The sequence below is a fragment of the Colletotrichum higginsianum genome, chromosome 3 (assembly GCF_001672515.1).
Source record: "Colletotrichum higginsianum IMI 349063 chromosome 3, whole genome shotgun sequence".
NCBI classification, from domain to species: domain Eukaryota; kingdom Fungi; phylum Ascomycota; class Sordariomycetes; order Glomerellales; family Glomerellaceae; genus Colletotrichum; species Colletotrichum higginsianum.
The window spans coordinates 1,399,770-1,423,982 of record NC_030956.1 but is presented as its reverse complement, the minus strand read 5'-3'; the positions used below and the strand labels follow the sequence as shown (position 1 = coordinate 1,423,982).

Genomic DNA, 24,213 nt, shown 5'->3' with positions numbered 1-24,213 from the left:
GTACGTCACACCTCCCCAATTGCATCCTGTTGATCTTAATTCCCACTCTGTGCCTGATTCACCTCCCTATCCACCACCACCACCACCACCACCACTAGCCGCTACGGCTTCATACTTTAACCTCGCCCGTGTCCGTGACTAACCCGGCTCTGTTCTCTATAGTCTTGGCGATTGTCTGTTCTCCTTTTCTTGGGACAGACACCTCGAATCGGCTTGGATCATTCTTGAATCCTGGACACGACCCAGCAACCACACATCATCATTTAGCCACGTTCGTAGGCTTCGCCTTTTCGCAAAGATGGCTGTTTCTCAGGAAACGGCGGCTCCCATCGCCCTCCCTGAAAAGGCGGCGTACGCACCGCTCTCCGACAATATGACGTCGGGCAACCTCACTCCCGTCGCCTCGACTCCCGAGAAGAGCTTGGAGATGCCCCGCGAAAGCAACCTTTCTACCCCGCGGTCCTACCGCAACGAGAACCCCTTCGACACGGATATCGAGGCCATGATCACTACGACATCCTCCTCTGACCCTTACGCCATGAAGAGCATCACAACCACAAAGGACTGCCCAACGATATGGCCGGGTAAGCAGGATTGGAAGGCTAAGGCCAAGGCTGCAAAGAGGGACCGTGGCTCCTGCGCCTGCATGGCTCGCATGAGCAAGAAGAACCGCATCATCATGAAGGTTGCCATCGGCCTTCTCATTATTGGTGCCGGCGTCGGTGTCGGATTCGGCGTCAGCAAGCCCTTGGGCGCACCCATCTGGGGCGACAACGACAAGAACCATTGAAGACGGGACCACTCTTCCTGGCAACACGATTTTCTCGACAACGGGCTTTTGTAATAGACGTGTGTATGGGGCCTGGAACTCGACTACTGTCGCCATCCATTCGACGCTGCTTTACACGCTATGCTCGCATGGGCAACTCGACCACTACTACCGCATCCGACGCTGGCACACTCGAGCCGCTTCCCCTTCAGCTTGTATCATATGCAACGACTTATTCGCACCAGGACCACCCGAAGGCCACACCGGGTGGTTTCCAAACCCATTTGTTTCTTTTTGTCAAGCCGTATCACCAATCTCTGGGAAGGGGCCACCATAATTACGACCAGGCGTTTTTTGGAGTCATTGCAGGGACATTCAATCAATAGCGAGCGAGCAGCGGCACTTTTCGATTCAGTACCTCCTGCAAAAGGGAACATTCCCTAGGCCATAACACGCTCGAGGGCATTGGGGCTTCTAGACGCGGAACACGGGTCTGGCGTCTGTGTCTACGTAGAGAGCAGGGGGTTTTCCTACTTTTTCCATTCTTCATTGGGGAGAACAGCACCAGCATTTTCTCGGCACAAGGGTATTGGCCGAGGGAGGCACGCCTACAGCGTTTGGGAAGAAGGCATGCGGTTTCGTCACCACTTGCGGCTTGTGAGAGGATAAAAGGATATTTGGGAACGGGAAAGGGGGGCTTACTGTCCTGTCCGGCTTGTGTTAGACGGCCACTCTATGCATTAGGGTACTTGGCAAGAGCAATCAAAGAGTTTATGGGGATCTTCCGCAGTCGAGAAGTGCTCTGGCTGGCGGGTGGAGATCCCTCATTATTTCTGGCTACATGCACCATCTCAGTCCTCTCTCGATCTGCTTCCCGATTTGGGTCTTTCTGTCGACATGTGGCATGGGTCATCCCTTCTACCTATGTTTTGGCCAAAGTGACGGACATGAAACGACGCACGTTTGTTGGGGAAGACCCTTCTTCTCCCTCCTACGAGGGACGATAATGACGGACGATGTGTTGGCCAAGGCTACATCGTACACGTGCACAGGGCTACAACAGAGATTCACCATAGATAAAGTCACCACCTCGGCAGCCATGTTCAAGCTGGGGCCATCAACGAAAACGAAAAGGTAGAGTTACGTGCCGGCCCCCGATCTATTCCAACAGAGTTTGAAGCAGCATTCTGCCTCGTCCTACAGACAAATAGAGTTTCTGGGTCTCTCCCCCCTCCCCCAAGACTTCTCGTCCAAGATCCAAGAGGGGAACTATAACGGAAAGCCACACACGCGCATGTTAGAGAAATGTCTTGTTACCCGGGGACGGGGCCAATGGGGGAGGGTATGTCACCTGTCTCAGCCAAAGAGGGCGGTATCAAGTTGAACCCTGATGAGGGAAAATGGAATGATGGAAATTTTCCGTCCGCACGGGGACCGGTGGTGACGTCGATCTCGTTCAAGATAGGTTTTTGCGAGGGTGCGTATAATCCAAGGGATTGAGAGTTCCGCCTCATTGTGGGGAGATATTTTCCCACGCATTCCAACCTTGTTTTCCTTGTAGGTACTGCCCAGCTCTTACCCCCCCCCCCCCCCCCCCCCCCCTTCTCACTCTCCTCAGAAAGCATCGAGGCAGGGCGCCCGCTGTCCTAACCCACCTGACCGCAATCGGAGCAGACGCGAGGCCACTCGTTGGGGGAGGAGGATGGGGACGACGCGCGACGACGGTTCTGACGCCGGACCTCCGTCGTTGAGGCGGTGAATGCGCGTGGCCGGGATGCCCCGGAGGAGGAGGAAGGGCCGCCTTCGCCAGGCTTCGGGTGCCGAGAGGAGGACGCGGCGGTGGCGGTGGTGGTGGTGGATGATTCAGCACGGCCTCTAGGGGGTTTGCTTGCTTTGGCTTTGGCTTTAGCTTTGGCTCCAGCGCCAGCAGCTCCAGCTCCAGCTGCAGATCCAGATTCAGATCTGGGCTTGGCTCCTCCGGACTTGGCCTTGGCGCCCGTGGCAGTGCTGGCGTTGCTCTTGTTGGTTGGGGTAGGGGTCACTGCCGCCGCGGCCGCGGGGCCGTCGGTTCGGTCTCGTCCGTCGTCGCAGTTCTAGGGCTTGACGGGTTGCTTCCCGGCTCGGGTGCGGGGGTCGGCGTAGTAGGAGTGTTGCTTCTGGGGCTCGGCGGGCTGGCCGGCGGCGGCGTCGTCCTCGTCGGAGGAGGAAGAAGGGAAGTCGAAACGGTTGCGGACGCGTTCGGTGCGGCGCCGGATAGGGGCTTGGGCCTTCGTCTGAGGCCGAGGCTGGGGCTTGGGCTGGGACACGGTCGAAGACTTGGCCTGGGCCTGGGCCTGGGCCTGAGCCTGAGCCTGAATCTTAGCCTCGGCCTTCGTCTCGCTGGTGCTGTTGGAACTGGGGCCGGCCACGGTGTCTTTGGAGGGAGAAGACACGGAGACGGGGGACACGGGGAAGGGGAAGTCGCCGTAGTAGGAGGGGATATGGGTGTTCCAAGGGTTCGGGCTCGTGTTGTTGGTGTTGTCACCGTTGCGGACGTCGTCGATTCGGCCGTTGTTGCGGTTCTTGGGGGCCTCAATGTCTGGGGAGAAGCGGCCGGTGTTGGCGGTGGTGGAGTCGTTGTCCGAGTCTGAGCCGTCGGCGCTGGCGAGGTCGTTCTCCGGGCCGGCGTTGCGGCGGGATCCGGTTCGGCCGTAGATCTGGTCGTTGCGACGATGGCGGTCAGCGGCTGCGGCTGCTGCTTGTCTCTGGCGTTCGGGCATCAGGGGGGCTGGGCGAGACGGGTAGGCGACAACGTCCCACCACGAGTGGCGACGGCCCCAGGAGGGAGGGTTCTCGTAGAGGGTCACAGGAGGCATGGGGTCCTTCCTGGAGGGTTGCCACGCGTGTCTGTCTCCCTTGCGAGAGAGGCGGCGGCGTTCGGGGTCGGGGTTGGGAACGGGGGGATTGGATGAACTCACCTCGTTGGGCACCTCACCCGGGTCGAGCTCGCGCCAGGGGAACCAGTACTTCTTGTAGGGCTGCATCTCGATGTCCTCGTCGGCGACGCGGCGGCGGCGGTCGCGGTGGTTCGTGTACAGGGCGAGGCCCAGGAAGACGAAGGGGACGCAGAGAATGACGATGTAGGACCAGGTGAGGTCGCCGTAGACGGGGTCGCGGAGCCTGGGCTTCTCGGGCGCGCTGGAGGCCGAGGGGCTCGTGGCGACGTAGATCGCGGTGTAGGAGGCTACTCTGGGTCCCAGGCCGACGTTGGTCGTCATCGAGGGGGCTCGGGGGGCTCTGATGAGGGTTGATCTGACCTGAGAGATTGCGGCATCGGTCTGGGCGTGAGCGAGGATGGTGAAGGTCGGGCCCAGTGTCGGGTTCGGAGTTGAGGACAAGGGGAGGATAGGGAGGTACGTGAATCTCGACGGGGCCAACGGGACCGCCATCGTGGTGGTCACAAAGCTGTTTGTCGCAGACTGGATAGAGATGCTGGATAGGGGATGAACAGGGCGAGTTGAAGTAAGTGCGGTTTGGGTTGTTGGGTTCTTGCGAGTGTTTTGTCGCAAGTGTGATTTTGCAAAGTCTTAAAGGGAGTTGCCAGAGTTGTCGGTCGCCAGACCAAAGTCAAGTAATCAACTAGCGATATTTGATCTTCTACTGTGATCTTTTCAGGCTAGACGTTGGTAAGAATAAAGGCTACAGCCCCCTGAAAGTTCTCAAGTGAGTGGCCGGCAGAAAATGGTTTACTTACTGGTAAAACTGCTTGTGAGTTGTTGCTGGGTGTGTGAGGAAGAGTTGTTGCTTAGCAGGTAAAGAGGATGGAGAACGACAAAGCAGTCTCCCTTCTCTTAGAAAGAAGTGCTTCTTGAACTTGACATATATCTTTGCGACTCCAAGTATTAAGATGTAATGTGAACAGGTCGGTCGGTGTTTGCCATCAGTTGAGGGAAGGCGCAGGTGAGGCGAGGCAAAGTGAGGTAAACAATGGCTTTGTGTGTGTATGTGTGTGTGCTGAGTGGGCAACAGAAGAGACGCGTGGAATATTGGTCTTGTTGGGTCAAGATCAACAACAAAACAAGAGCGCGGTAGACCACCCGACCTTGGCGTGAAATAGCAGATGAGCTAAAAAGACAAAACAGGCGACTAGATAGACAAGGCAAACACAGGTTGGAACAGGTCGTGTATTGCGCCTATGATAGAAAGACAGAGGCCTGATACAGAACAGCCAGAATACTGACCAGTTGTGCAGAGAGTATGGGGATTTGATGGAACAGAGTGGAAGTAAAAAGAGAGAGGGAGGGATTTTTCTTTGTGGACGTTGTTTTGTGTGCAGGTGTCTGTTTGGGCATGAGGGCTGCTTTGTTTGTGAGGATGTTTATATGAGTGGGATGTCTTGATGACTGAAGAGAGAGAAGAGAGGAGAGCTCCCTGACCATCAGCCAAGTGAACGCACTAGGAATACGCAGACGGTACAAAGTGAAAGATTATACCGAGAGGAAATCTTTGTGAGTAGGAGCCTCTGAGTAGACCACAACATTCCATTTTTGCCCTCATAGCCCTATTCCTCTCACACCAAAAGAAACCATTGAGAAGACCACGCTCACAACAACCGCCAATGTTCTCAGGCCTCGCAGGACTCAAATCCGAAGGACACATCACGCTCAGCAAGACGACCACCGAGGCCGAGGTCGCCAGAAGCACGAGGCAGACCACCGCGGCCAAGGTTCCGGGGCGCGCTAAGCAGGGCCACGACGTCGACGTCGAGGTTGCGGGCAGCATCAACAAAAGGCGGACGGCCGAGTCATGGACCAACGGGTCGTCGGTGCCGCTGTTGCTGTTGCTGTCGCCGTCGTCCTTGTTGCTTGTGGGGCTGGGGCGGCGCTTCAAATTAGGAAAGAGAATCGGAGACTGGATGAGGAGGACCGGAAGAGGAGGGAAATGATTCCGTAAGGCGAGGCGAGGCGAGAGGTCTGTACAAGAACGGGGTTGGCTGATTGTGATGGGGCAAGTCTGTCGTAGCTAGTTGGTGGGCCTGTGCTTGGAATGTGATGGCTGGGAGGATAGTCTTATTATATTTCCTAGAATGTGCCTCTGTAGACGGTTTAGAAGTAGACACAACTGTCCCTATGTTTGCCTGTTTCAAGCCTTGGCATCCAACGATGACAACGCTCTCTGTCGCCCTTGTAATGAAACCAGAGGAGAAGGAAGGCCCATGACAAATAAGATGGAGACAAAGGGATCTCTAAATGTAGCCGAACCAATTAGAATCTGAAGATTTGAAGTATCAAAGTATAAAGCATTTAGTCATAGTGTTGCTTGTTGTTTAAAAGCTTCACGACGATTGTAGCTGTCCCCGTACAAAGTTTAAAGCTTGATGTTGTCTGAAAAGAAATCGACCAGAAAAGAGATATACAATGTTGAAGTAAGACGGATTCCTAGATGACTAGAGTTTAAGGAAGATTAGGGCAGCGCAGTATATTTAGCATTGCCCTCGAGACTACAACAATCAGGCATGGTGGACGATGGCATTGCTTAACCGAATGTCTGGGCAGCTGGAAGGCTGAGAGCGGCCTACAGGAGCAGGCTTGAAAGATGGAAAGCAGGTAAGGCCAGGCTCAAGCTCGCTCAGAAGGGCATGCTTTCCGAGACTTCTTGGGAAGAGAGAAAGCGTTGGCTGACCTGGGCTGATCGTCAGCCTCTGTTTGCCGTGACATCGAGACTAGATACACAGTCAGAAGCCCCACACCAGGAGAGTTCTGGTGGGTCACCAGAATCAGACAAGCAACGCCTTTCTAGAAGGGTATTGGGATGGTGGTCACATGAAGTTTGTTTGCCGATGGTCCTGGTATCGTGGCCCACGAAGAGACTTGACCGCCGGCTTTCGAAATGAAATTGTTTCATGAGGTATACCTGACTTGTGCTCTTGACCACTGCAGGGCTTCGCACCGCAGCAGTGTGTGTAGCCATCGGTCTATGGAAAAGGGGGCGTACACAGTTTCCCTACCTTATCTACGGTTTACCCTACGGCTCTTCACAGGACTCGGGCGAACAGACGGTTGAGGCTGCCGACGTGCGGCCACGCGGTTGCTTCTCTCGCAGTCCAAACATAGGGCATCAGCAATGTTCACGAATAGTTGTTGGATGTTGCCTCGGGCACCTACCTACCCACCTGTACTTGACTTTGATACGAGCACGAAAGAAACACGCGGCAACTAATACTGCAGTGCGAGGCCCTTCAGCTGGTATGGGAAGGTGAGGTGGTACGCCGTGCGCAGATGACACGATGGCATGATCGTGTCCTTGGGGTATGGCCAATGGGTAAGGCACTTAGACCAGGTATAGATAGGTACCTAAGGTAGGTAATTACAGGAGGAACCTCGAGACTGTTACTCAGATCGCTCAGTCCGATGACTGTCGCGTCCAGAAGCACCGCTTGAAGACGTCCATCACGTGCGTCTGCCTTCGTTGGGAGGAAGATAACGGCCGCCACTGCGGTGGAAGCCAAACAAAGAGTGGCAGGTGGCAAGTGGAAGCCTCAGAAGCCAGACGGTGTGACGTGACGGAACGACGTCGGGACACTTGCAAAGGAAGGAGCGAGGAAGATGGCGGACGACCTGCTGCGCCGTACCTTCCGATGCCAATGATGGTGGTTCTTGCCCGGCGAAGACGAGGACGAGGGCCTACTGTCCATTTCCTTGCTTTCCATCTTCCAAGAACGAGGGATCTTCCGCTTTCCACGAGAATCTTCACGGGGCAGTGACCTCCTTCCCACTGCCAGATACCCCGAATGATCTGTCGCCTCGTCGCCCGTCTTCCTCTCCCATATAAACCCCTCCTCCAGACCTCTCCGACCTCTCCATCTTCGATCTTCCATCTCCCATCTCCCATCTCCCAACAACATCCGCATTTTGCCCTGTCCCTCTCTTTGTTTTTTTGGAACCACGACAGACTCTCATTGCATCCCTTACCAGCAAGACGTCCTCGATCCAGATCTCTATCCAGCAACTGACGCCGAGCTCCCGCCAGCATGGTTTACCACTTCCTCCCTCTTGTCACCGCGTCGCTCGCAGCTTTCGCTGCCGCCTCACCCATCGGCGTCAAACCTCGACAGTCCAATCATCAAGGCATTCAGGCCGTAGACCATGACTACGGGATGTCCGCGGCCTCCAAGATGATTCCGGGCGTTGGCACCAACTGGAAGTGCATCACCGTGAGTTTCTCTCCCTCTCTTGTTCTCCCTACTTCTCTTTCTCTCTCCCTCTCCCTCTCCATCTTCCTCTATCACGTAGTGTCCACCCCTGTCGACTATTTCTCATTGCCGTTGTGGCAACAACCCTGCGGGAATAGAGGATTGACGACAAGTGGTTAGCCTGGCGGTTCGGGTTCCGCCCCAAACCCTCTTGATTGCCAAAGTGCCCTCAGCCAATGGAACACCATGAGCAAGTTCAAACTCGAGAAGAAGGGCGATTGCAGCACCAAGCATCACCAGTCCTGTTTTACGTCTGTCTGCGCCATGAGGGACATGGTTGAGATCGACCCTTGGGTGGCTGCCGCCCGCATGATGAATCCTCTGCAAACCAATTGCGTAGTCAATGCCATGAACGGAATCTGGAACCAGGACGAACAACTTTTCAGTGTAGTCGTTCGTGGCGCCACTGGTAGCGGAAGCTAGGATCTCCAGCAGCACCAACCAAGACAGGTCGACGAGGACCCAGAGGACGAGAACAACGGCGGTGATGACGTTGACGTTGAGGACCCCGTTGAGGAAGACAATGACGGAGACTCCGGCGACTCTGATGACGGCGATTCTGAAGATGGCGATTCGGATGATGAGTCTGAAGACGCTGGCGACGACGACTCTGAAGGTGGTGACTCGGATGATGACTCTGACGAAGACGCCGGCGATGACTCTGTCGAAGAGGACTCCGACGATGATGACACTGACAATGATTCCGATGAGAATACTCAAGATGAGGACAGCGATAACGAGGAGGAGCCCCAGGACGAGGAGGGGGATGAAAATGACGGCGATGGACAGGAAGATCCCCAGGACGAGGACGTCGATGACAGTGACGACGGTGACACCGGCGACGAGGACTCGGATGACAACGACGCGGGTGACGAGAACGCTGACGACGAGGATGACGGCAACAACCAGGGTTCTGAGGACCAAGAGGAGCCTGATGGTGGGTATCCCGGCTTTTGGTTCTGAGAAGAGCCACACTGGTGATCACTTCAACGCATTGATGCATGCACTTGGGGAGAGGATGCGATTACCTGACAATTCCCAATACGGTATACCAGTAGTCTTAATTCAAATTTTCTGAGGAAATTCGGAGTCCCGCTACCTTGCTTGTACTTGTGTTGTCTCCACGCTGTGATTTTGAAGCATGGCACAGTCCTCCGTGCCCAAGGTTCGCTGAACCTTCACTCCAGTGTAATAATGTTTATCCACTGGCCGGAAAGCCCGAAAATGCTACCAGGACTACCTTAAAGGTGTAGATGCATGAGGGTGAAAGAGGTGACAGTTCAAGGTTTGCTGACGCCTCTGGTCGAGAGGACGAGGACAAGATGCGGACCGGAGCGCAAGCTGGAAGTCGTCGGTGAGGGGAGGAAGTGGAGACTTATTTCGGTGAGGCGTGTAAGGCCCAGATCGGATCCTAAGTACTCCGTACTGAATACTGATGCAAGGTGGCCCCTGCTCGGAACAAGCCGAGCGGTGGGGGTTTGAAGGCTGCAGCTAGGAACCAGACATCCATCGTCAACATCAACACGTCAAGTCTGTCCTGTATCCTACGAATATCAAGATCGCGGAAATCACCTACACCAAGAAGTCCCATACAAGGAATCTCTGGAAAGGAGCTCGAACAAGCAGAAACATGGGACTGGTGCGTGGCCAACCTGTCAAAACAACATCCATCCTTCCATCCTACACTTTTCAGAAAGCTAACGCCATTGCTTCCTTCCAAACAGAACAAAGACGCAAGCCACACGTACGTGCACATGCACCGCGCCCGCGACGCCGACCTATTCGAGGACTTTTGCAAGGAGAGACTGCCGGACGACGAGGTGTACGTGCCACCCCAGCACCAGCCCATCAACCCAGAGGACGAGGACGACGTCGTGCCGGACCAGCACGCGGCGTTTGGTATCACCCAGGCGACGCAGAGGCAGCGCGAACCGGCATGGAAGGACCTCGGGCTCGCGGGCCTGATGAACCGCGGACCACCGCCGCCGGGCGGGTGGGCGCAGGCCCAGAGGGCGGGCGGCGGTGCTGGTGCTTCTGGCGGGTTGAGGTTGCCGCGGTAGAGAGGGGGATGGCGATAATCCCGGCGGTGCTCTACCGGGGCAGGTGATGTTCATTGGCGTTATGGGATACCCTGGTATTGATTTTGAGGGACGGGAAAACGCGTCGGCTCTGGGAAAGGCCTGATGCGTATATCCGAGGCTTTTCACGAGGGACAAAGTCAAGGAACTGTAGAATTGAAAGGCCGGTAGCGAAAACGGCGTGCACGGCGCCAATTTAACACATATTGGTCTCAAGAAACAGCTCTACTCTGGTGCCTCGGGTTTCTCGACTATAAGAAACCCCAAAAAGTTGACTCAAAATGACTCGCGAGCCTCGCCCAAGCACAATAACAAAAGGGGGCATCGTGAAGACCGATTGCCCCCAATATATCACCCAAACGCCGCCCATGCACCTCCCCCTCTGAACGCCATTGAATTACTCGTCGCATTATTTAAGCCTACTCAGCTCTTGCCCAGGTAACTCTCCCTCTCGAGCACCTCGGGCCGGAACTTGACGAGGAAGACGGTCTTGCCGGGCCACATCTCGTGCTCGTCCCGGGCGGCGATGTTATGGGCGCTCACGCGGGCGGGGAACCCGGCGCCGTCGCAAACGCCCTCGACGATGCCGGCGACGTAGGCGGCGCAGTTGAGCTGGGACATCTCGCGGGGCACGCTGATGTAGGCGTTGACGAGGGGCTCGTTGTCGATGATCATGTACTCGTCGGGCTTGGCGGGGTCGGCCGACTTCTCGAGGCGGTCGGCCTGGCGGCCAAAGAGGTGCTGCCAGCAGGACTGCTTGATGAAGTGCAGCAGGGTGATGATTGTCAGGGGGCGGACCTGGGTGCGCGGGGGTTCGCGGAAGAGGAGGAGGTCGAGGAGCTTGAGACCTATCGAGTGGCCCTGGACGTTGAGGCTGGGCGAACAAAGTCAGCTGGATAGTTCGCGGGAAGCGAGCCGGGGACGGGATGAGAGGAGGTTTCCACCAAGGGACGAGTAGGAGACGCACCGCTGCTCGAGCTCGGAAATGTCCTTGACGTTGCGCTGGGCGTACGAGACCATCTCGCTGAAGAGGTAGGCGAAGCTGGACTGGCTGAGCTCGGCCGTCTTTGTGCGGTTCAGGGGCCGGTGGTAGATGGTCTTGCCGTTGGAGGGGTAGCGCAGCCCCGGCGTCTCCTTGCCGGGGATGGTCTTGGTCGTCGGGAGATTCGCCATTGCGAAGGGGGGGGCGTGTGTTTTGTGCGTTGCGGTTTTTGCGTCGCCCGTTGTGTTTGGTGATTTGGGTCGGCCGGCGGTCGAGGATCTGATGTGATGGATTGGATAACTGAGCGCGATTGGAGGGGGGGTGGTTCAGGCAGCCTTATCGGCGATAACGATAAGAGCTCTGCGACGGTGTTCTCTCGCGAATCGTCGTCTTTGGATTGTTCAACGTCCTCGAGAACGGGAGAAAACAACAACATGTGGGTAATCTCAGAAAGAGCATAGCAATGGGGAAAATGTTGAAATAGGCAACACTTAACGACACTTGAAAAATAAAAGAACAAAAACCCGAAAAGGGATACATCAAACCCCAATGCCATGGATCGTGGCCTAACGGAGGGGGGGGCAGGAGCACACACCCGCCTAGTCTATCTTGTTGCTCTTTTGTCTTCCCAAATAACCCGAGCGCCTGAACTGAAGCTTTGTCTAAAGATACCGTGACGAAAAACGCAAGTCATCTTCCCCTCTACAGACCCCAGTCAAGTCATCATTGCACAACAGGCGTTGACTCAGCCTCGGCATCAACAGCAGCAGCAGCAGCAGCAGCAGCAGCAGCAGGAGGAGGAGTAGCGGCACCCGGGCCGACACCCTTTGCGGCGGCGCCGGCAAGGTAGGTCTCCAACTCGCCCACCTGCTTGCCGCCGGCGACCCAGCGGGCGGCGTAGAAATCGCGCTTCTCCTTGCATACGTCGTTCATGACGGGCCAGTAGACGGCGTGGTCGTACTCGAACTCGAGCTTGCCGCCGCCGAACTCGGTCCACAGCTGGTCCTCGTGGACGTACTGGCGCATGTCCTCGTTGAACTTGAGCTTGTCCCGCGTCATGGGGTCGATGAAGGGGGTGATGAGCTTGAAGAAGCCAGTGACCACCCAGGGGACTATTTTCAAAAACACCGTTAGTTATTTCCAAAGTCTCGAGGAGAGAGAGAGAGAGAGAGAGAGAGAGAGAGAGAAAGAGAGAAAGAGAGAAAAAGAGAGAGTAAATTGCCGGTCACGAACCATTGATAATAAGGGCTCTGCCCAGACGCTCCGGGTAGTGCGTCTGGAGAATGTGCAGGACCTCGCGGGCGAGGCCGAGGCTGGGCGCCGAGTTGGAGCGGCGCTTGGAAGACTTGAAGTTGATGAGCAGGGCGACCTTTTCCTGGCCGGCGGGCATGAGCTCGATGACGCGCTCGAGCATGAAGACAAGGTGCTGGACCTGGCGGGGGGAAGGGTCGGTGTTCTGGTGGCCGGGGCTGAGATAGAGGCACGGGCGGGCCTCGTTGTCGAAGCCGAGGACGACCTGCTTCCCCGTCTCGTTCTCGACCGAGATGTGGTCGGGCGTGAGAGCCTCGACGCCGTACTCGCGGCGCCAGGCGAGGGTCTCGAGCAGACGCTTCTCGGCGGCCTTGGGGTTCCACGACGTCGCGCGGAGGTAGCGGAGAAGGCACTCACGCGTGAGCCACTGGCGGTCGGCGTCGGTCAGGGGGCCCGACTTTTCGGCGTGGCCGGCGGAGGTGCACTTGACCTCGGTCCAGGCGCGGGCCTGGGCGAGGAGGCCATCGTACTTGGACTGCTGATCCGGTGTCAGGACGGGAGCGGGAGGGATGGAGGACGCCGGGGGCGGCGAGGCGATGAGCTTCTTGATGCGGTCCGATGACGGAGAGGCGGCGGCGGCGGCGGCCTTCTCGTCCTGCAAGCCGGTGGAGGCGGCGGTCGGATCGGCGACGGAGGCCATGGCGGGCGGAGAGGTGATTGGTCTCGGGAGGAAAGAGTTCCGAGCAGCAGCTACGGCTTGCTTGAAGAAGGCGGCCTGATCTGGTTCGTGGCCGTAAAAGGGGGGTGGGGGGTGGTGTGTGTGAAGGGCGTATGATACTATGGGATGAGTTTACAAAAGGGATATGCGGGTGGTGGTGGTGGTGGGGGGGCGTGAGCCTTGCAAATGTCACACAGTAGCAGCAATAACTTTTGGGTGGTGTCTGTAGACCGGGGGAAAAGAGAGAACCTGTCGGCTTTGGAGGAGGTTGGGCGTGTTTGTGATGGTGAGCTCAGAGCAGGAGAATCCAACACGCGCGGTATGGATTGACGTGAAAATGGAGACGGAAATAATGAGATGAGATGAGTGAGATGAGCGCATGCCGGGAAGCTCCAGTTCCGGCCGTTAGTGGCCGGTCCAAGACCTTGTCAGAAGCCCAAAAGGGTACAAAAAAGGCCCCGGTAGAGGTTTGGGCCGGCGGTCACCTGGGTTGGATGCAGATGTTGCCAAATGTTCGGGAATAAAGTGTATTCTTGCACTAGAATATTGCAGTGCCCGTATACATACGGCTTTGGACTATCTTTGTGAGTTTATCATCATCATGAAGAAGAAAGTCTGGAGACTGGGTGACTTGAGGATGTTGTTACAGTAAGTACACTCACTGGTAGAGTCTGACTCGCTATTTCTCAAGGTGCAGAGCTGAGTTGATCAGTAAACCGTGCGCTAGACCGGATCGGGCCAAGTCCGGTTCCACCGTCGGGCTTTCCTACCCCATAATATAGGTACGTACCGTGGCTACATCTCTTCCCGGTGCGTCACATTCCAGAATCCCAGCATCCACATATCGTCCACTTCTCTCCAGCAACACACACGCCACGCCGTGCCACGCCACACCACATTCCAGACACATTAGACTCTGTCCCCTCACACGAACTCGTCGGATCTCTCACTACGGTTACGTGAAACCCCGGATCTTCATCAACCTTCACAACTCCTACCCGCCGCAAATTCCTTCCGAGTTCTGACGACCCGGAGCAGACCTCTTCCTGTCTCCACCGAGTCATGTCGGTCGTGTATCTTGTCGGCGGATACGCCCCAAGGGTCCAACTGACCGCAGGACAGGATGCCGGGTGTCATTGAGCGCAATCCGTGATTTGCACCTTTGCCATCCCATCCTCGCCATCGGTTGATGCAGGAGGTGTCAGGATTGACGAACGCATCACGGCTGGAAGGAGACCTGCCACCCTCCCCACTGCATCGTTCATGATGGCCAAAGGACGAGAGTACTCCCCGATAAGCCTCTCTCACCGATCTCTTGAAACCAACACGCCTTCGATCGCTTCTGAGTGAAGGATCGCCCGCTAACCACACCGTCGCGTGGCCAGCGTTTGTCTAAACGAGCGACGCTCACATGGGCAGACGGACACTTCCCAAGTTCCAACCGACGCGCCGCCGCTCCCTCCTCTGCCGGCCCCCCGGCCTTCCGTTTCCGTGGCTGATCACGCTGGGTCTCGTTGGAGCCCACGTCCTTCCCAACTGCCCGGAACTGCACCCATCCGAGCTGTGGCTGCAGCCGAGCGCCTGGCTTCTCTCCCTCCCGAACGCACCAAGAACCGGCCGCGCCCTGTCAACGTTGGGTGTTGGATGCCACTCTCCACCCCGTGCGTCCGTCCCACTTGACCCATACGACTCGGCTCTTCGTTTCCAAGCCATGGTCTATCCCTCTGCCTCTCTCACTCGTCCACGCCGCCTCGAACTGTAATCCACCGCCCGTTCTACGGATAGTGTACAGGTACGTTGGATGCTCGACAAAACCCATGTACACTACGCATCCCTCCCATGCGGGCACGCGCCGTCGTCCCAGATATCTCGTCGATGCAGCCCACCGTTCACACCGTCCCCTCCCCTTCCCATTATCGCACCTCTATCCGCTCCAACCCCGGTTGCTGCCCGTCCCAGAAAACCTGGACATCTCGGGAGAACCCTGCCAGATCACACCGGCTGCTGAACGGAACGTCGGCACGCCCAAAGCCCTGGCCACTCCACTCAGCATAGTTTCGTCGGCACCTTGGCCGTCTACAGGTATTACTGGTCGCTACGGCTCCCGGCATTGAAAAAGGTTGGGCCTTAACTCTCCAAAGGAACCTCCAGGATCGACCGCTGGGATACGACCTAATCGCAGCCTGATGTTTCACTCTCCCCTTCCCTTTGGCAGCTCTCCCTCGAGAGCTCTTATATCATGGTCACTCTGCCCCCTTCGTCCTGGCCATGTCCAGATCTGAGGGAGGTTGCTCTTCTGTCGTCCGAGAGCCTTTCGTCCTGGTACACCATGCCGCTCTCAACCTACCTCGTTCAAGCGTTCATTGCGGCCTTTGTGGTCCTCTTCGGAGTCCAGATGCAGACGGCCGCCGCCCAGGCAACGCCGTCCACATGCGTCACCGTCGACCAGCCGAATCCCATCTTCAGTCAGTACCCGAATAACGCGACGGGTCTCTTGAACGTCACCATGGCCATCATTCCGATTTCCATGACGACGGCGCGCCAAATCATTCCTCAGCAGTACGGAATCCTCGAAGGCGCCTTCCGAGCCCTCATGCCCGACTTCCCCGCCGGAATGTACCCTGTTATCGTCCAGGCCGGCCATGACCACGACATCCGGTTCCAGGACTTTCAGATCCCCGACTTCAGTGTAAGATGCATATACCACATGCGCGCGCGTGCCGGAAGAAGGCGGCTGACACTTTGGACGGCAGAGAGCTGGCTTCGAGTTCCCTTTCTTGGACCTTCTGGGCGACGGCGCATCCTCTTTCCGATGGGCGCCCGAGCAATTGATCTCGGCCACCAACGCCGCGGCGATCACCGGCTCTGAGGCGTACGGAACGAAAGTCCACGCTGCTACCTTTGGTCCAGAATGCGACGCTTACAGGGCGCTTCCCCAAGGCGGCGGCACCTACTTCAACGGCTCGGCCGGCGACAAGTACGTCTCGCTCGAGATGAAGAGGTCGTGCGAGGGACAGGCCTCCCCGTACTCGCTTGGCATGTTCGACAGCATCATCAACCAGCCGATCTTCGCCAACGGCTCGGCCTGTGACCAGCAAATCCGCTTCTTCAACACCACCGTGACGAAGGGTGCCTTCGAGCCGGTCGCCGTGCGTGGAACGGTCAAGACTAGCATAGGACCATTCGGGACCGAGGCATCCTTTACCGACGTGGCGGGCTTCCAGGCGGCCACAGCCTTTATTGAAAACAACTACCTTCCATGCGAAATGTTTAGAGGCTACGTCCCCGTCAAGACGACATGATACCCCGACTGTTTGCTCAGTCATTGATATTTTTCTTCTCAGCGTCTATAGACCGGCCTGAGCCGATGAGAGGCTCTCTCACGATCTGATGACGGCATAATGTACATATTTAACAATGGAACGGGCTCGCATGCACGGCTCCGATAATATACACACAAGGCGTGCCGGTTGGCAACGCTATCCACATTCGCCTCAAGGCTGTGATTCGCATTAAACTCACGTGAGGCTATGAAGTGTACTTGGTGGGATAAGCGGTTGAGGGCAGCTTGGGATTCCAAGGATTTTGGGCGGCATGCTCTGCATATCATTTGAGATGCCATATTCTCAACCGAGCTGACCCAATCCAGCTGGTGGCCAGCGTTTTGGGCAATTCCTTGGCGATTCGACTCTCGTCCACGAGTAGATACGCAAGTAAACATGCATCCACAGACGTCATTGGCAGGTGGTTGTCTGCAAAGATGACTGCAAGTCCCCCCCCCGGTGTGTGGACCGGCATCCGCTCCGATTGTGGATCTACAGTGCGGCCCCATCTTTCCGGTACTCAGCCGTTTCGGGAATTGCTCCGTCATGTGCGCCCAATGGTAGAACCAGCTCTAAGTCAAACGCGATCTGAAGAGTACGAAAAGGAAGAGAGGAAAACTATAATCAAACGACACGGGCAACATATCGACTGGAGGACAAAGATGCTTGGCTTCGTTCCATCACTTGAACGCTAGGGGGGGGGGGAATTACCACGTGCGTGATGAAGGGTTGCCGGGGGCTGTCGCTTCGGCATGTGCGTTTGGGGAAGATGTGCAGCTTGGCGATGCTTGAATACATGGCCCGGTTCCATTTTTCTACTTCCCCCTTTTTCTCTTTTCTCCTTTTTTTCCCCTCTTGGACCTCTACTGCATCCAAGGCCCCGAGACTTGGAGCAAAAAATGGATGAAGACCCGGCAAGTGACTTACAAGTCCCAGTCCAACATTGACATTAGCGATGCTTATGACTTAGACCCCACAGGCAATCACGGTTCTGCAATTCACACAAAATAGGCATGTGATGTTTCTGCCTTTCGGGCAGAGGGCAATTGGGCCCGGGAGGGGGGGGGGGGGGGAGGCCCTAATTATGACGACGCTTGTGAGTGTGAGTCGTGACTCGAGAGTGAATCCGAACTTTGGGGCCCGATTGAATTCAACTAAGCCTCTGTCAAATGAGCTAAGTTTGTCGTGGACACGGGATAGGTTCATGCACAGCCGCATGCAACGCTGCACGAGACGAGATTGGCTGTCGTGGATGGTAAAATATCAAGAGTTGTCTTGGGTTTCTTGATTTTTTTTTCATATCTGTTGCATCATGATGCGGGAGTCGTCGCCTCATGAGAAGAGCGTTGACGCGTTGATGAGTTTGTACGGATACGCCGTGATGCACAGCGATGGGAGTGAGACGGGCGGGGGGGGGAGGGGGATAAGACGGCAACTAGAGACGAAGGATCGACCGAATGGATGCGCCCCGGAGTTGCGACTTTGGACGGGTTGTAAAACACGACTGGAAACGCACGACGTGAGCTGCAACATGGGCGAGGCCGCTTGACGCTTTTCGGACCGGGTGAAACGCTGCCTTGCTCATCCCTGATTCCCTCTCTTCCCCAACTGCTCAGTACTGTACGCTGGAACTGGGAGAAATTCTGATGCCCACATCCCCCTCGGCTACCCTCCCCCCTTGTCCTGAAACTCAGCCTCAGACTCTCTGTCTCTCCATCTGTCTCTCTCTCTCTCTCGCGTGTCTCTTTTCCCTTCCGCTGCTCTAGAGATGAGACGAGGAGTGGATGGTAGGAGGGGCGGGCTGGCACAGGAGGACGTTGTGACGAATGAGGGATTGGACATTGAACAAAAGAACATGCCGTCCGCCCAGGTATACACGAATCTGACTGAGTCTGTGTTGTTGCTCTGCCCTTTTCTCCGTTCCTCTGTTTCTCCGTCACTCTCTCACTCTTATCTTCTCTCTTCCTCTCCTTAGCGCTGGCGCATTGTCTATCTGGTCCTCTCCAGCACCTTCATTCGGCTCTTGATCTGTTTTATTGTTCTATTTCCCGTTACGTTGACTGGACGTTCTTGTTCCCCACGTCCCTTCGCGTACTAATAACAGACGGTCGATCCGCATCCACTCCGAGGCGAGACGCTCATTAAACCACGATGGACATGTCCGAGGCCAAGTACGAGAACCTGGGGATCGGGGACCACGATCACGATGACCGCAGCAGCACCGAGGTCGAGGAGTCGCTCATTGGCGCGGAGGACAAGGCGTGCCGGAGCTGCCTGGCCCAGGAGTACCATAGACCCACGGCGGCAGCGAGGACAAGGAGAAAGAACCGGTGCCTGGCCATGCTCAGCTCGTCGCGGTGGTTCGTCGACACCATCTTGCTGCTCGTCATCCTGGGCCTGCTCGTGAGGCAGCAGACGCAGACGCCGCCCGTGAACACGTTGGACTTTGGGGGGGATCTGACGGGCGTCAGCGGAAAGTGTAAGTTGTTCGCGATGTCTGCCGGGACATACGAGAAGGGGGGGGGGGGGGGGCGATGGCAGGGCTGACACTGAAGGGTGACGACGCAGTCTCGCAGCAGATCAAGACGTTCGCACCGGATTACGAGGGCAAGTATGCGCCCAACGACACGTCAAAGTTCTTCACGGATGAAGTGTTGAATAACTGGAACGAGCTAATGCCGAGTGAGTCTGCACCTGCGTTGGGTATTCAGGTATACATGGTGAGAACAAGAACATACTAACAGGACAACAAGTCGGCATGGGATTCCAATGGGTCAACGACACGCACAAGTACCACGACCTGCCAACCCCCATCATCTGGCCCGAGAAGACCGTCTTCACGACGTCCATCACGCACCAGCTGCACTGCTTGGTAAGGATTGGAACCCATTCGCCCTCCCTCCCCCGTCCGGCCTTCATCTGACTTTCCTCCCCCCTCCCCCAGTTCGCCGTCGTCCAGACCTACTCGGGCCTCACGTCGGGCCACGAGATCCCCGACGACCACCACTGGCACATGATCCACTGCTTCTCGTATCTGAGGCAGACCATCATGTGCAGCGCCGACATGGCCCTCGAGGGCCTCGAGACGACGTTCCCTGACCACAACGGCGGCTCCGACGGCTGGGACTCGAAGCATGGTGAGTGACACACTGACCGCGGTGGCCGACAAGAAGGAAGTCAAACAAAGAGCGCGATGGCTAACCTCTCTGTCACCGACAGTGTGCAAGGATTACAACCAGGTCAAGAACTACCTGGAGAGCGTGAGGGCCTACGACGATAGAGAGATCTTCTAATCATCCAGCGTTGGGCATCTTACCTTTTTTTTCTTCTTTTTTTGCGTTTCGAGAACATATACTCTATTTGACGATTCCAATGCCTCCAAAGACTCAGGTGCATCCCCAATGAGACCCAACTATGTTGAACTTACCAGTGTGCCCTTCATCGTCGCGGCTGGCTCGGATCTAGTAAAGAACCGCTTTGTGAGTCTTGCGGTATTCCCTGATGGACATGGCCAGCCCGGGATGCCTCTTGCGCAGCCGGAACGGTCGCATGTCCTCCCTCTCATCTCTCTTCTCCTCCTCCCACTCCTCCTTCGTGAAGAGGTCCCGCTCAGGATGCTTCACGTCCGGAAGCGGGAGACACAGGGCACAACGGTCCCCGAGCCGGCAGTAGCACTCGTCCGGGTCCCGACGCCCGGCTGCGGCGCGGCGGTACCCCTCCCAGCGCTCCGTCTCGGCCTTGGGCCCCGTCCACAGCTGCCGCTCCAACTCCCGGTCCGATCTCCACACCGCCGCCCAGCTCTCCGGGCTCATGCGGAAGACGCCGTCGATATCGAAGTCCTCGAAGCGCATCTCGGACCGGAGGCGCTCCCAGAGGACGGGCGCCATGCGCTCGCCGGTCCAACGCCAGCGCCAGCCGCAACCGCCGCCGCCGCCGCCGTCGTCGTCCTGGCTGTCGGCAAGGACCCGGAACCCCATGGACGGGTGCTCCTGGAACACGTAAACGTCGCAGACGCATGCGATGGCGGCGGCGCGCACCGAGAGCGCAGGGAACAGGCGGGCGTCATGCGCCGCCCCGAGGTCCCGGTCGGGCCCGTCGACGCCGCCGGGGGGCCGGCTCGACCACGCGGACATCTCGCCCGAGAGGAACAGCGGCGTGTGCGAGGCCTTGACGCGCGAGAGGGCCCAGTAGCTGGCCTTGAGGAAGTCGCGCTGGCGCGACGTCGGCATGACCATGAACTCGCCCAGGAACGCGAGCGGCAGGCTGCACAGGACGTGGAGGAACCGCGACATGGCCTCGTCGGGGCTCGTCTCCCGCAAGGATGGCCTCAGAGACGGGTGTTCCCTCTGGCGTTTGTGCCGCGACGTCGCGCGGCATCTCTCGGACCGGAAGATGGTGCTGCGCAGGTCGTCGAACTCGAAGCGGTCGAAGGGGACCATCAGGGAGGCCGTGAAGATGTCCAGCTCTTCCTTGTCGTCTAGGAGCTCCGCGCGGGTGGCATACAGCTCCTCGTCCGGCTCGGCATGGTCGTGCATGACGCCGAGCGACTGGGCGTCGTCCGGCTCCTCATCCGACTCGGTAGGGCCGTCCACGATGCAGAGCGACTCTTCGCCCGTCGACGGGTCCTTCACCCACCGCAGGCCGGCGGCGCGCTCGGTGACCTCCCGGAAGTCCGTCTTGATGTCCTCGCAGACCCGATCGACGCGCAGCTGCTCGGGGGTCTCGAAGGTCTCGTCGACGGCGACCATGAAGTCCTCCATCATCTCGCTCACGGGCACGGCGTACTCGTTCAGCGTGGCCTTGAAGGCGCACACGGCCTCGAGGAAGTCGTCGGCCGCCCAGCCGCGGAAAAAGGCCGCGGCGCGGGCCCGGCGGGTCCCGTACGTCTCGCCGGCGACGCCGAAGACGCCCTCGCGGACCGTCCGGGTGCGGCTCGCGAACCTGGCGCCCCTCGGGAGCAGGGGCCGCTGGTAGTGCGCCCGTCGGAGGAGCTCGAGGCGGAAGAGGGCGCGCTGCAGCCTCGGGCCGGTCGTCGAGTTCACCGTGACGCCCTCGTAGGGGACGCCGTCCTGGTCGAGGTTTGTGTGCCGCTGGAAGGCGTAGTCGAAGTTCTCGGGGTCCTCCGTGCAGTGGTCTCGGCAGAGCTCCTCGTAGTGGTGCTCCCGGCCGTCGTGGTCCCGGACGGTCCAGTCCGCGCCTTGGCGGCTGGAGACCGGGCGGTAGGCGTGAACGTCCCTCCGGGGCCACGGGGACTTCCAGGAGGCTTCCCATTCCGCGAACGACGGGTACGTGTTGTGGCGCTCTCTTCTGAGGAGCCTTTCGATGATCCGGACCAGGTTGCAGAGGTCGTCGAGGTCCCACTGTCCGCGGTCTGTCGGCCTGGGGTGTCGTCGGCCTTCTTTCGTCGGGGTGGCTGGGCTTGTGTTAGCTGACCTGCCGTCCTTGACACCTCCCTTACCAGAGTTGTCTCCGCCAGAACCAGAACCGCCCTCGCTGAGGGGATCGTCAGAGGGGAAGGATGAGACGGTGCCGTTCTCGTAATCCTCGTCGAACGCCCTTCTCGCCGCCTTGCCCATGCGCAGACGGCGGTCGACGCAGGCGATGGCGTCGTCCCAGGCCTCGGGCGCGATCAGGTTCCGGAGGATCTCCAGCTTGTTTCTCTGGAAGATGGCCCTGACGGACGCGCTCTCCGCCGTGAGACTGTCGACGTCCCGCATCGAGGTCTGGGAGAGCAGCTGTTTCATGATCACGGCGATCCCGTCTGCCGAAGTCGCCTCGACGTCGACCGTCGCGGGGAGTACATGGGTCAGCTTGTTGTCGAGAAGCCTGGACGTGGTGTTCCCCATGTTGGTGAGTGTCTATCGTTTTCAGTTTAAGACCGGACTGTCGAGTTGAGTCTTCTTGGTGAGCTTGCTGGGCCACCAGTGGAAGGTAGCCCGCGCGTTGACGTATAAGTATACAGTTGGGGGACCAACGCTGGCCATTGCCAGATGGGATGGATTTGTTCTCGGGCAAATGAGCTGGCTCTTATCAATGCTGTTCAAAGACTCATAGTGTATGTGCACAAAGCCGACATCAAGTCTCGACAAGGCCCTTGTTCCTGTCAATTGTCTTTGTCACGATATGTCAGCAACTCTTTAAGTCTTCAGAAGACAGAACATAGTTTCCTCTGTTGCCGTTGGGGCCAATCTCCAAGTTTGGTGTACTCGGGCTTCACAAAATCACAACTGTTCCAAAATTTCGTATGTCTTGGTTATACGCACCCTTCCAAATAGGCATCTGACGGGGTTGCACTGTCATACCAGGGGTATGCATGGGCCAGGAAGTTGATGACTGGCTCGTATTCGATCTAGACTTGGTGACTGGCAACGTCAATGTGGCATCAGGAGATAGAAATGGGAGAGATAGAACAGAAAATTGCTGAGTTTAGGTGGAATAGTTGGAAGACTCAATCACTGCCATATCTGTCACAAGCCCAGTAGGGTACCACCGGTGGCCCAGACCTTGAAGGATTCGAATATCCGAGTAGAGGACTCCTGTGGCGGACTACCTCAACAGACCCCTATAATAGTCCCCCAGGACACCAATAGCCCCCCGGAGCTCTGTCTAGGGGGCCTTTAAAGGTATGCATAGGCCCCCAGATTGACTGCCCTGCACGGCGTGTCATGCTGGACAGCGACTGGAGACCAAGTTGGATCGATTCGAGGGCGGAGTCCTGTTTCATGGGGTCCTTCTTGTCTTTGATGTTCTTGGCAGACACTAGTCCTTGCAACTTCATGGTGGAGTCGTAAACAAGTCGAACGTACGCCCGCCAGACCCTTCCGGTGATGGGCTTGTCTCGAACGGATCCCTTGAGATCCATCAAGACGAGAAGACCCAGGAAGGTCTTGAGGACCTTGTACTCCATCACGACGGTGTCTCTCATGCTGTCATCTCCGAGGACGTGGCTCCTTTGCAAGTTCACAGAGGCCGTTCTCGTCTGGGTTGACGAGGGCAAACGCGTCCCTGCCCTTTCCAGACACACCCATCTTGTACCCAACAACGTAGATGTCGTTGACATCAAAGTCACTGAGCCTGTAGGACGCGTGCCTGGTATTGGCGATCGAGCCCTTTGGGCCGTTCTTGGCACCCGTTTCAATGATATAGTGGCCAACGAGTAGAATGAGTTACTCGCCGTTCTTGACTGCATCGCACACTTCAGGGGGGAGGGTCGGATGCTTGCCGATCTTGACGTTGATGTGATGCATGGGAACGCCGAAGCTTCCCTGCTGCTCTCTGAAACGCTCGATGAGCTGTCCGTTCGTCTCCTTGCATTTTTCGGTCATCTGCATGTTTCCGGCCTCGCCGTGGTAATGGGCAATCTGGAAGTATTCTTGTCGGTCGTGTTCGTCATCGAAAGCCTTGTTCTCGAGCGTGTAGTAGCCGGACTGTCCGACGGCGTCGTTAGCCGAGCCGGAGGCTCTGCTGGAAAAAGCCATGATGAAGTTCCATGCCTTTCTGAGGAGGGAGCGCCGACCTGTTAGTATTGATTTCGACCAACGCAGGTGTCCGACTTGTCTGGAAAGCGAGGGAACAAGAAACGAAAGGGCGTGGTGTTTTGAGGTAAGTTGAAGTCGCACCAGGCATCGTACTCGGGTAAAAAGCCGCGAAAGTGTGAGAATTGTATCGTGGGTATGCGGCGTAGTACGACAAAGAGGAAGGGGGGGGAAAGCAAGGCGGCAAGTCCAGAGTTGGGAGTTAACCCAACACTCGACAGCAGTTTACCTTACTTACATGGATGCGAATACGATTGCTCTTTGCAACCAAGATGGAATTGTGGCAGAGTGGATAGGGCCGTCCAGCTAGCGGGACAGGATCCGGG

General features: G+C 57.2%; 12 protein-coding genes across 12 annotated transcripts; 7 read left to right on the top strand and 5 right to left on the bottom strand.

Moving 5' to 3' along the window:
- Positions 1 to 298: 298 nt before the first annotated feature.
- Positions 299 to 790, top strand: CH63R_04006 (uncharacterized protein; the record flags this gene model as incomplete). Its single annotated transcript, XM_018298981.1, has 1 exon — positions 299 to 790. One exon carries the CDS (start codon positions 299 to 301, stop codon positions 788 to 790), a length of 492 nt encoding a protein of 163 aa, XP_018160227.1.
- Positions 791 to 2,862: 2,072 nt separating this feature from the next.
- On the bottom strand, positions 2,863 to 4,197 carry CH63R_04005 (uncharacterized protein; the record flags this gene model as incomplete). The annotated part of the gene is made up of 1 exon (XM_018298980.1): positions 2,863 to 4,197. One exon carries the CDS (start codon positions 4,195 to 4,197, stop codon positions 2,863 to 2,865), a length of 1,335 nt encoding a protein of 444 aa, XP_018160226.1.
- Positions 4,198 to 5,366: 1,169 nt separating this feature from the next.
- Positions 5,367 to 5,693, top strand: CH63R_04004 (uncharacterized protein; the record flags this gene model as incomplete). Its single annotated transcript, XM_018298979.1, has 1 exon — positions 5,367 to 5,693. The coding sequence occupies one exon, from the start codon at positions 5,367 to 5,369 to the stop codon at positions 5,691 to 5,693; it is 327 nt and encodes a 108-aa protein (XP_018160225.1).
- A 2,085-nt stretch (positions 5,694 to 7,778) lies between these two features.
- CH63R_04003 (uncharacterized protein) lies at positions 7,779 to 8,155 on the top strand (the record flags this gene model as incomplete). The annotated part of the gene is made up of 2 exons (XM_018298978.1): positions 7,779 to 7,961; positions 8,099 to 8,155. 2 exons carry the CDS (start codon positions 7,779 to 7,781, stop codon positions 8,153 to 8,155), a joined length of 240 nt encoding a protein of 79 aa, XP_018160224.1.
- Positions 8,156 to 8,186: 31 nt separating this feature from the next.
- On the top strand, positions 8,187 to 8,963 carry CH63R_04002 (uncharacterized protein; the record flags this gene model as incomplete). The annotated part of the gene is made up of 2 exons (XM_018298977.1): positions 8,187 to 8,393; positions 8,424 to 8,963. The coding sequence occupies 2 exons, from the start codon at positions 8,187 to 8,189 to the stop codon at positions 8,961 to 8,963; spliced, it is 747 nt and encodes a 248-aa protein (XP_018160223.1).
- Positions 8,964 to 9,257: 294 nt separating this feature from the next.
- Positions 9,258 to 10,060, top strand: CH63R_04001 (Apc13 domain-containing protein; the record flags this gene model as incomplete). Its single annotated transcript, XM_018298976.1, has 3 exons — positions 9,258 to 9,392; positions 9,496 to 9,639; positions 9,725 to 10,060. 3 exons carry the CDS (start codon positions 9,258 to 9,260, stop codon positions 10,058 to 10,060), a joined length of 615 nt encoding a protein of 204 aa, XP_018160222.1.
- Positions 10,061 to 10,501: 441 nt separating this feature from the next.
- CH63R_04000 (transporter particle component) lies at positions 10,502 to 11,251 on the bottom strand (the record flags this gene model as incomplete). The annotated part of the gene is made up of 2 exons (XM_018298975.1): positions 10,502 to 10,952; positions 11,046 to 11,251. 2 exons carry the CDS (start codon positions 11,249 to 11,251, stop codon positions 10,502 to 10,504), a joined length of 657 nt encoding a protein of 218 aa, XP_018160221.1.
- A 532-nt stretch (positions 11,252 to 11,783) lies between these two features.
- Positions 11,784 to 13,011, bottom strand: CH63R_03999 (CRAL/TRIO domain-containing protein; the record flags this gene model as incomplete). The annotated part of the gene is made up of 2 exons (XM_018298974.1): positions 11,784 to 12,172; positions 12,294 to 13,011. The coding sequence occupies 2 exons, from the start codon at positions 13,009 to 13,011 to the stop codon at positions 11,784 to 11,786; spliced, it is 1,107 nt and encodes a 368-aa protein (XP_018160220.1).
- Positions 13,012 to 15,358: 2,347 nt separating this feature from the next.
- Positions 15,359 to 16,331, top strand: CH63R_03998 (uncharacterized protein; the record flags this gene model as incomplete). Its single annotated transcript, XM_018298973.1, has 2 exons — positions 15,359 to 15,718; positions 15,783 to 16,331. The coding sequence occupies 2 exons, from the start codon at positions 15,359 to 15,361 to the stop codon at positions 16,329 to 16,331; spliced, it is 909 nt and encodes a 302-aa protein (XP_018160219.1).
- A 2,172-nt stretch (positions 16,332 to 18,503) lies between these two features.
- Positions 18,504 to 19,645, top strand: CH63R_03997 (Thioesterase domain-containing protein; the record flags this gene model as incomplete). The annotated part of the gene is made up of 5 exons (XM_018298972.1): positions 18,504 to 18,831; positions 18,921 to 19,034; positions 19,097 to 19,224; positions 19,297 to 19,489; positions 19,572 to 19,645. 5 exons carry the CDS (start codon positions 18,504 to 18,506, stop codon positions 19,643 to 19,645), a joined length of 837 nt encoding a protein of 278 aa, XP_018160218.1.
- Positions 19,646 to 19,813: 168 nt separating this feature from the next.
- CH63R_03996 (uncharacterized protein) lies at positions 19,814 to 22,198 on the bottom strand (the record flags this gene model as incomplete). The annotated part of the gene is made up of 1 exon (XM_018298971.1): positions 19,814 to 22,198. The coding sequence occupies one exon, from the start codon at positions 22,196 to 22,198 to the stop codon at positions 19,814 to 19,816; it is 2,385 nt and encodes a 794-aa protein (XP_018160217.1).
- A 716-nt stretch (positions 22,199 to 22,914) lies between these two features.
- Positions 22,915 to 23,830, bottom strand: CH63R_03995 (uncharacterized protein; the record flags this gene model as incomplete). The annotated part of the gene is made up of 3 exons (XM_018298970.1): positions 22,915 to 23,302; positions 23,352 to 23,426; positions 23,523 to 23,830. The coding sequence occupies 3 exons, from the start codon at positions 23,828 to 23,830 to the stop codon at positions 22,915 to 22,917; spliced, it is 771 nt and encodes a 256-aa protein (XP_018160216.1).
- Between the last annotated feature and the right edge of the window lie 383 nt (positions 23,831 to 24,213).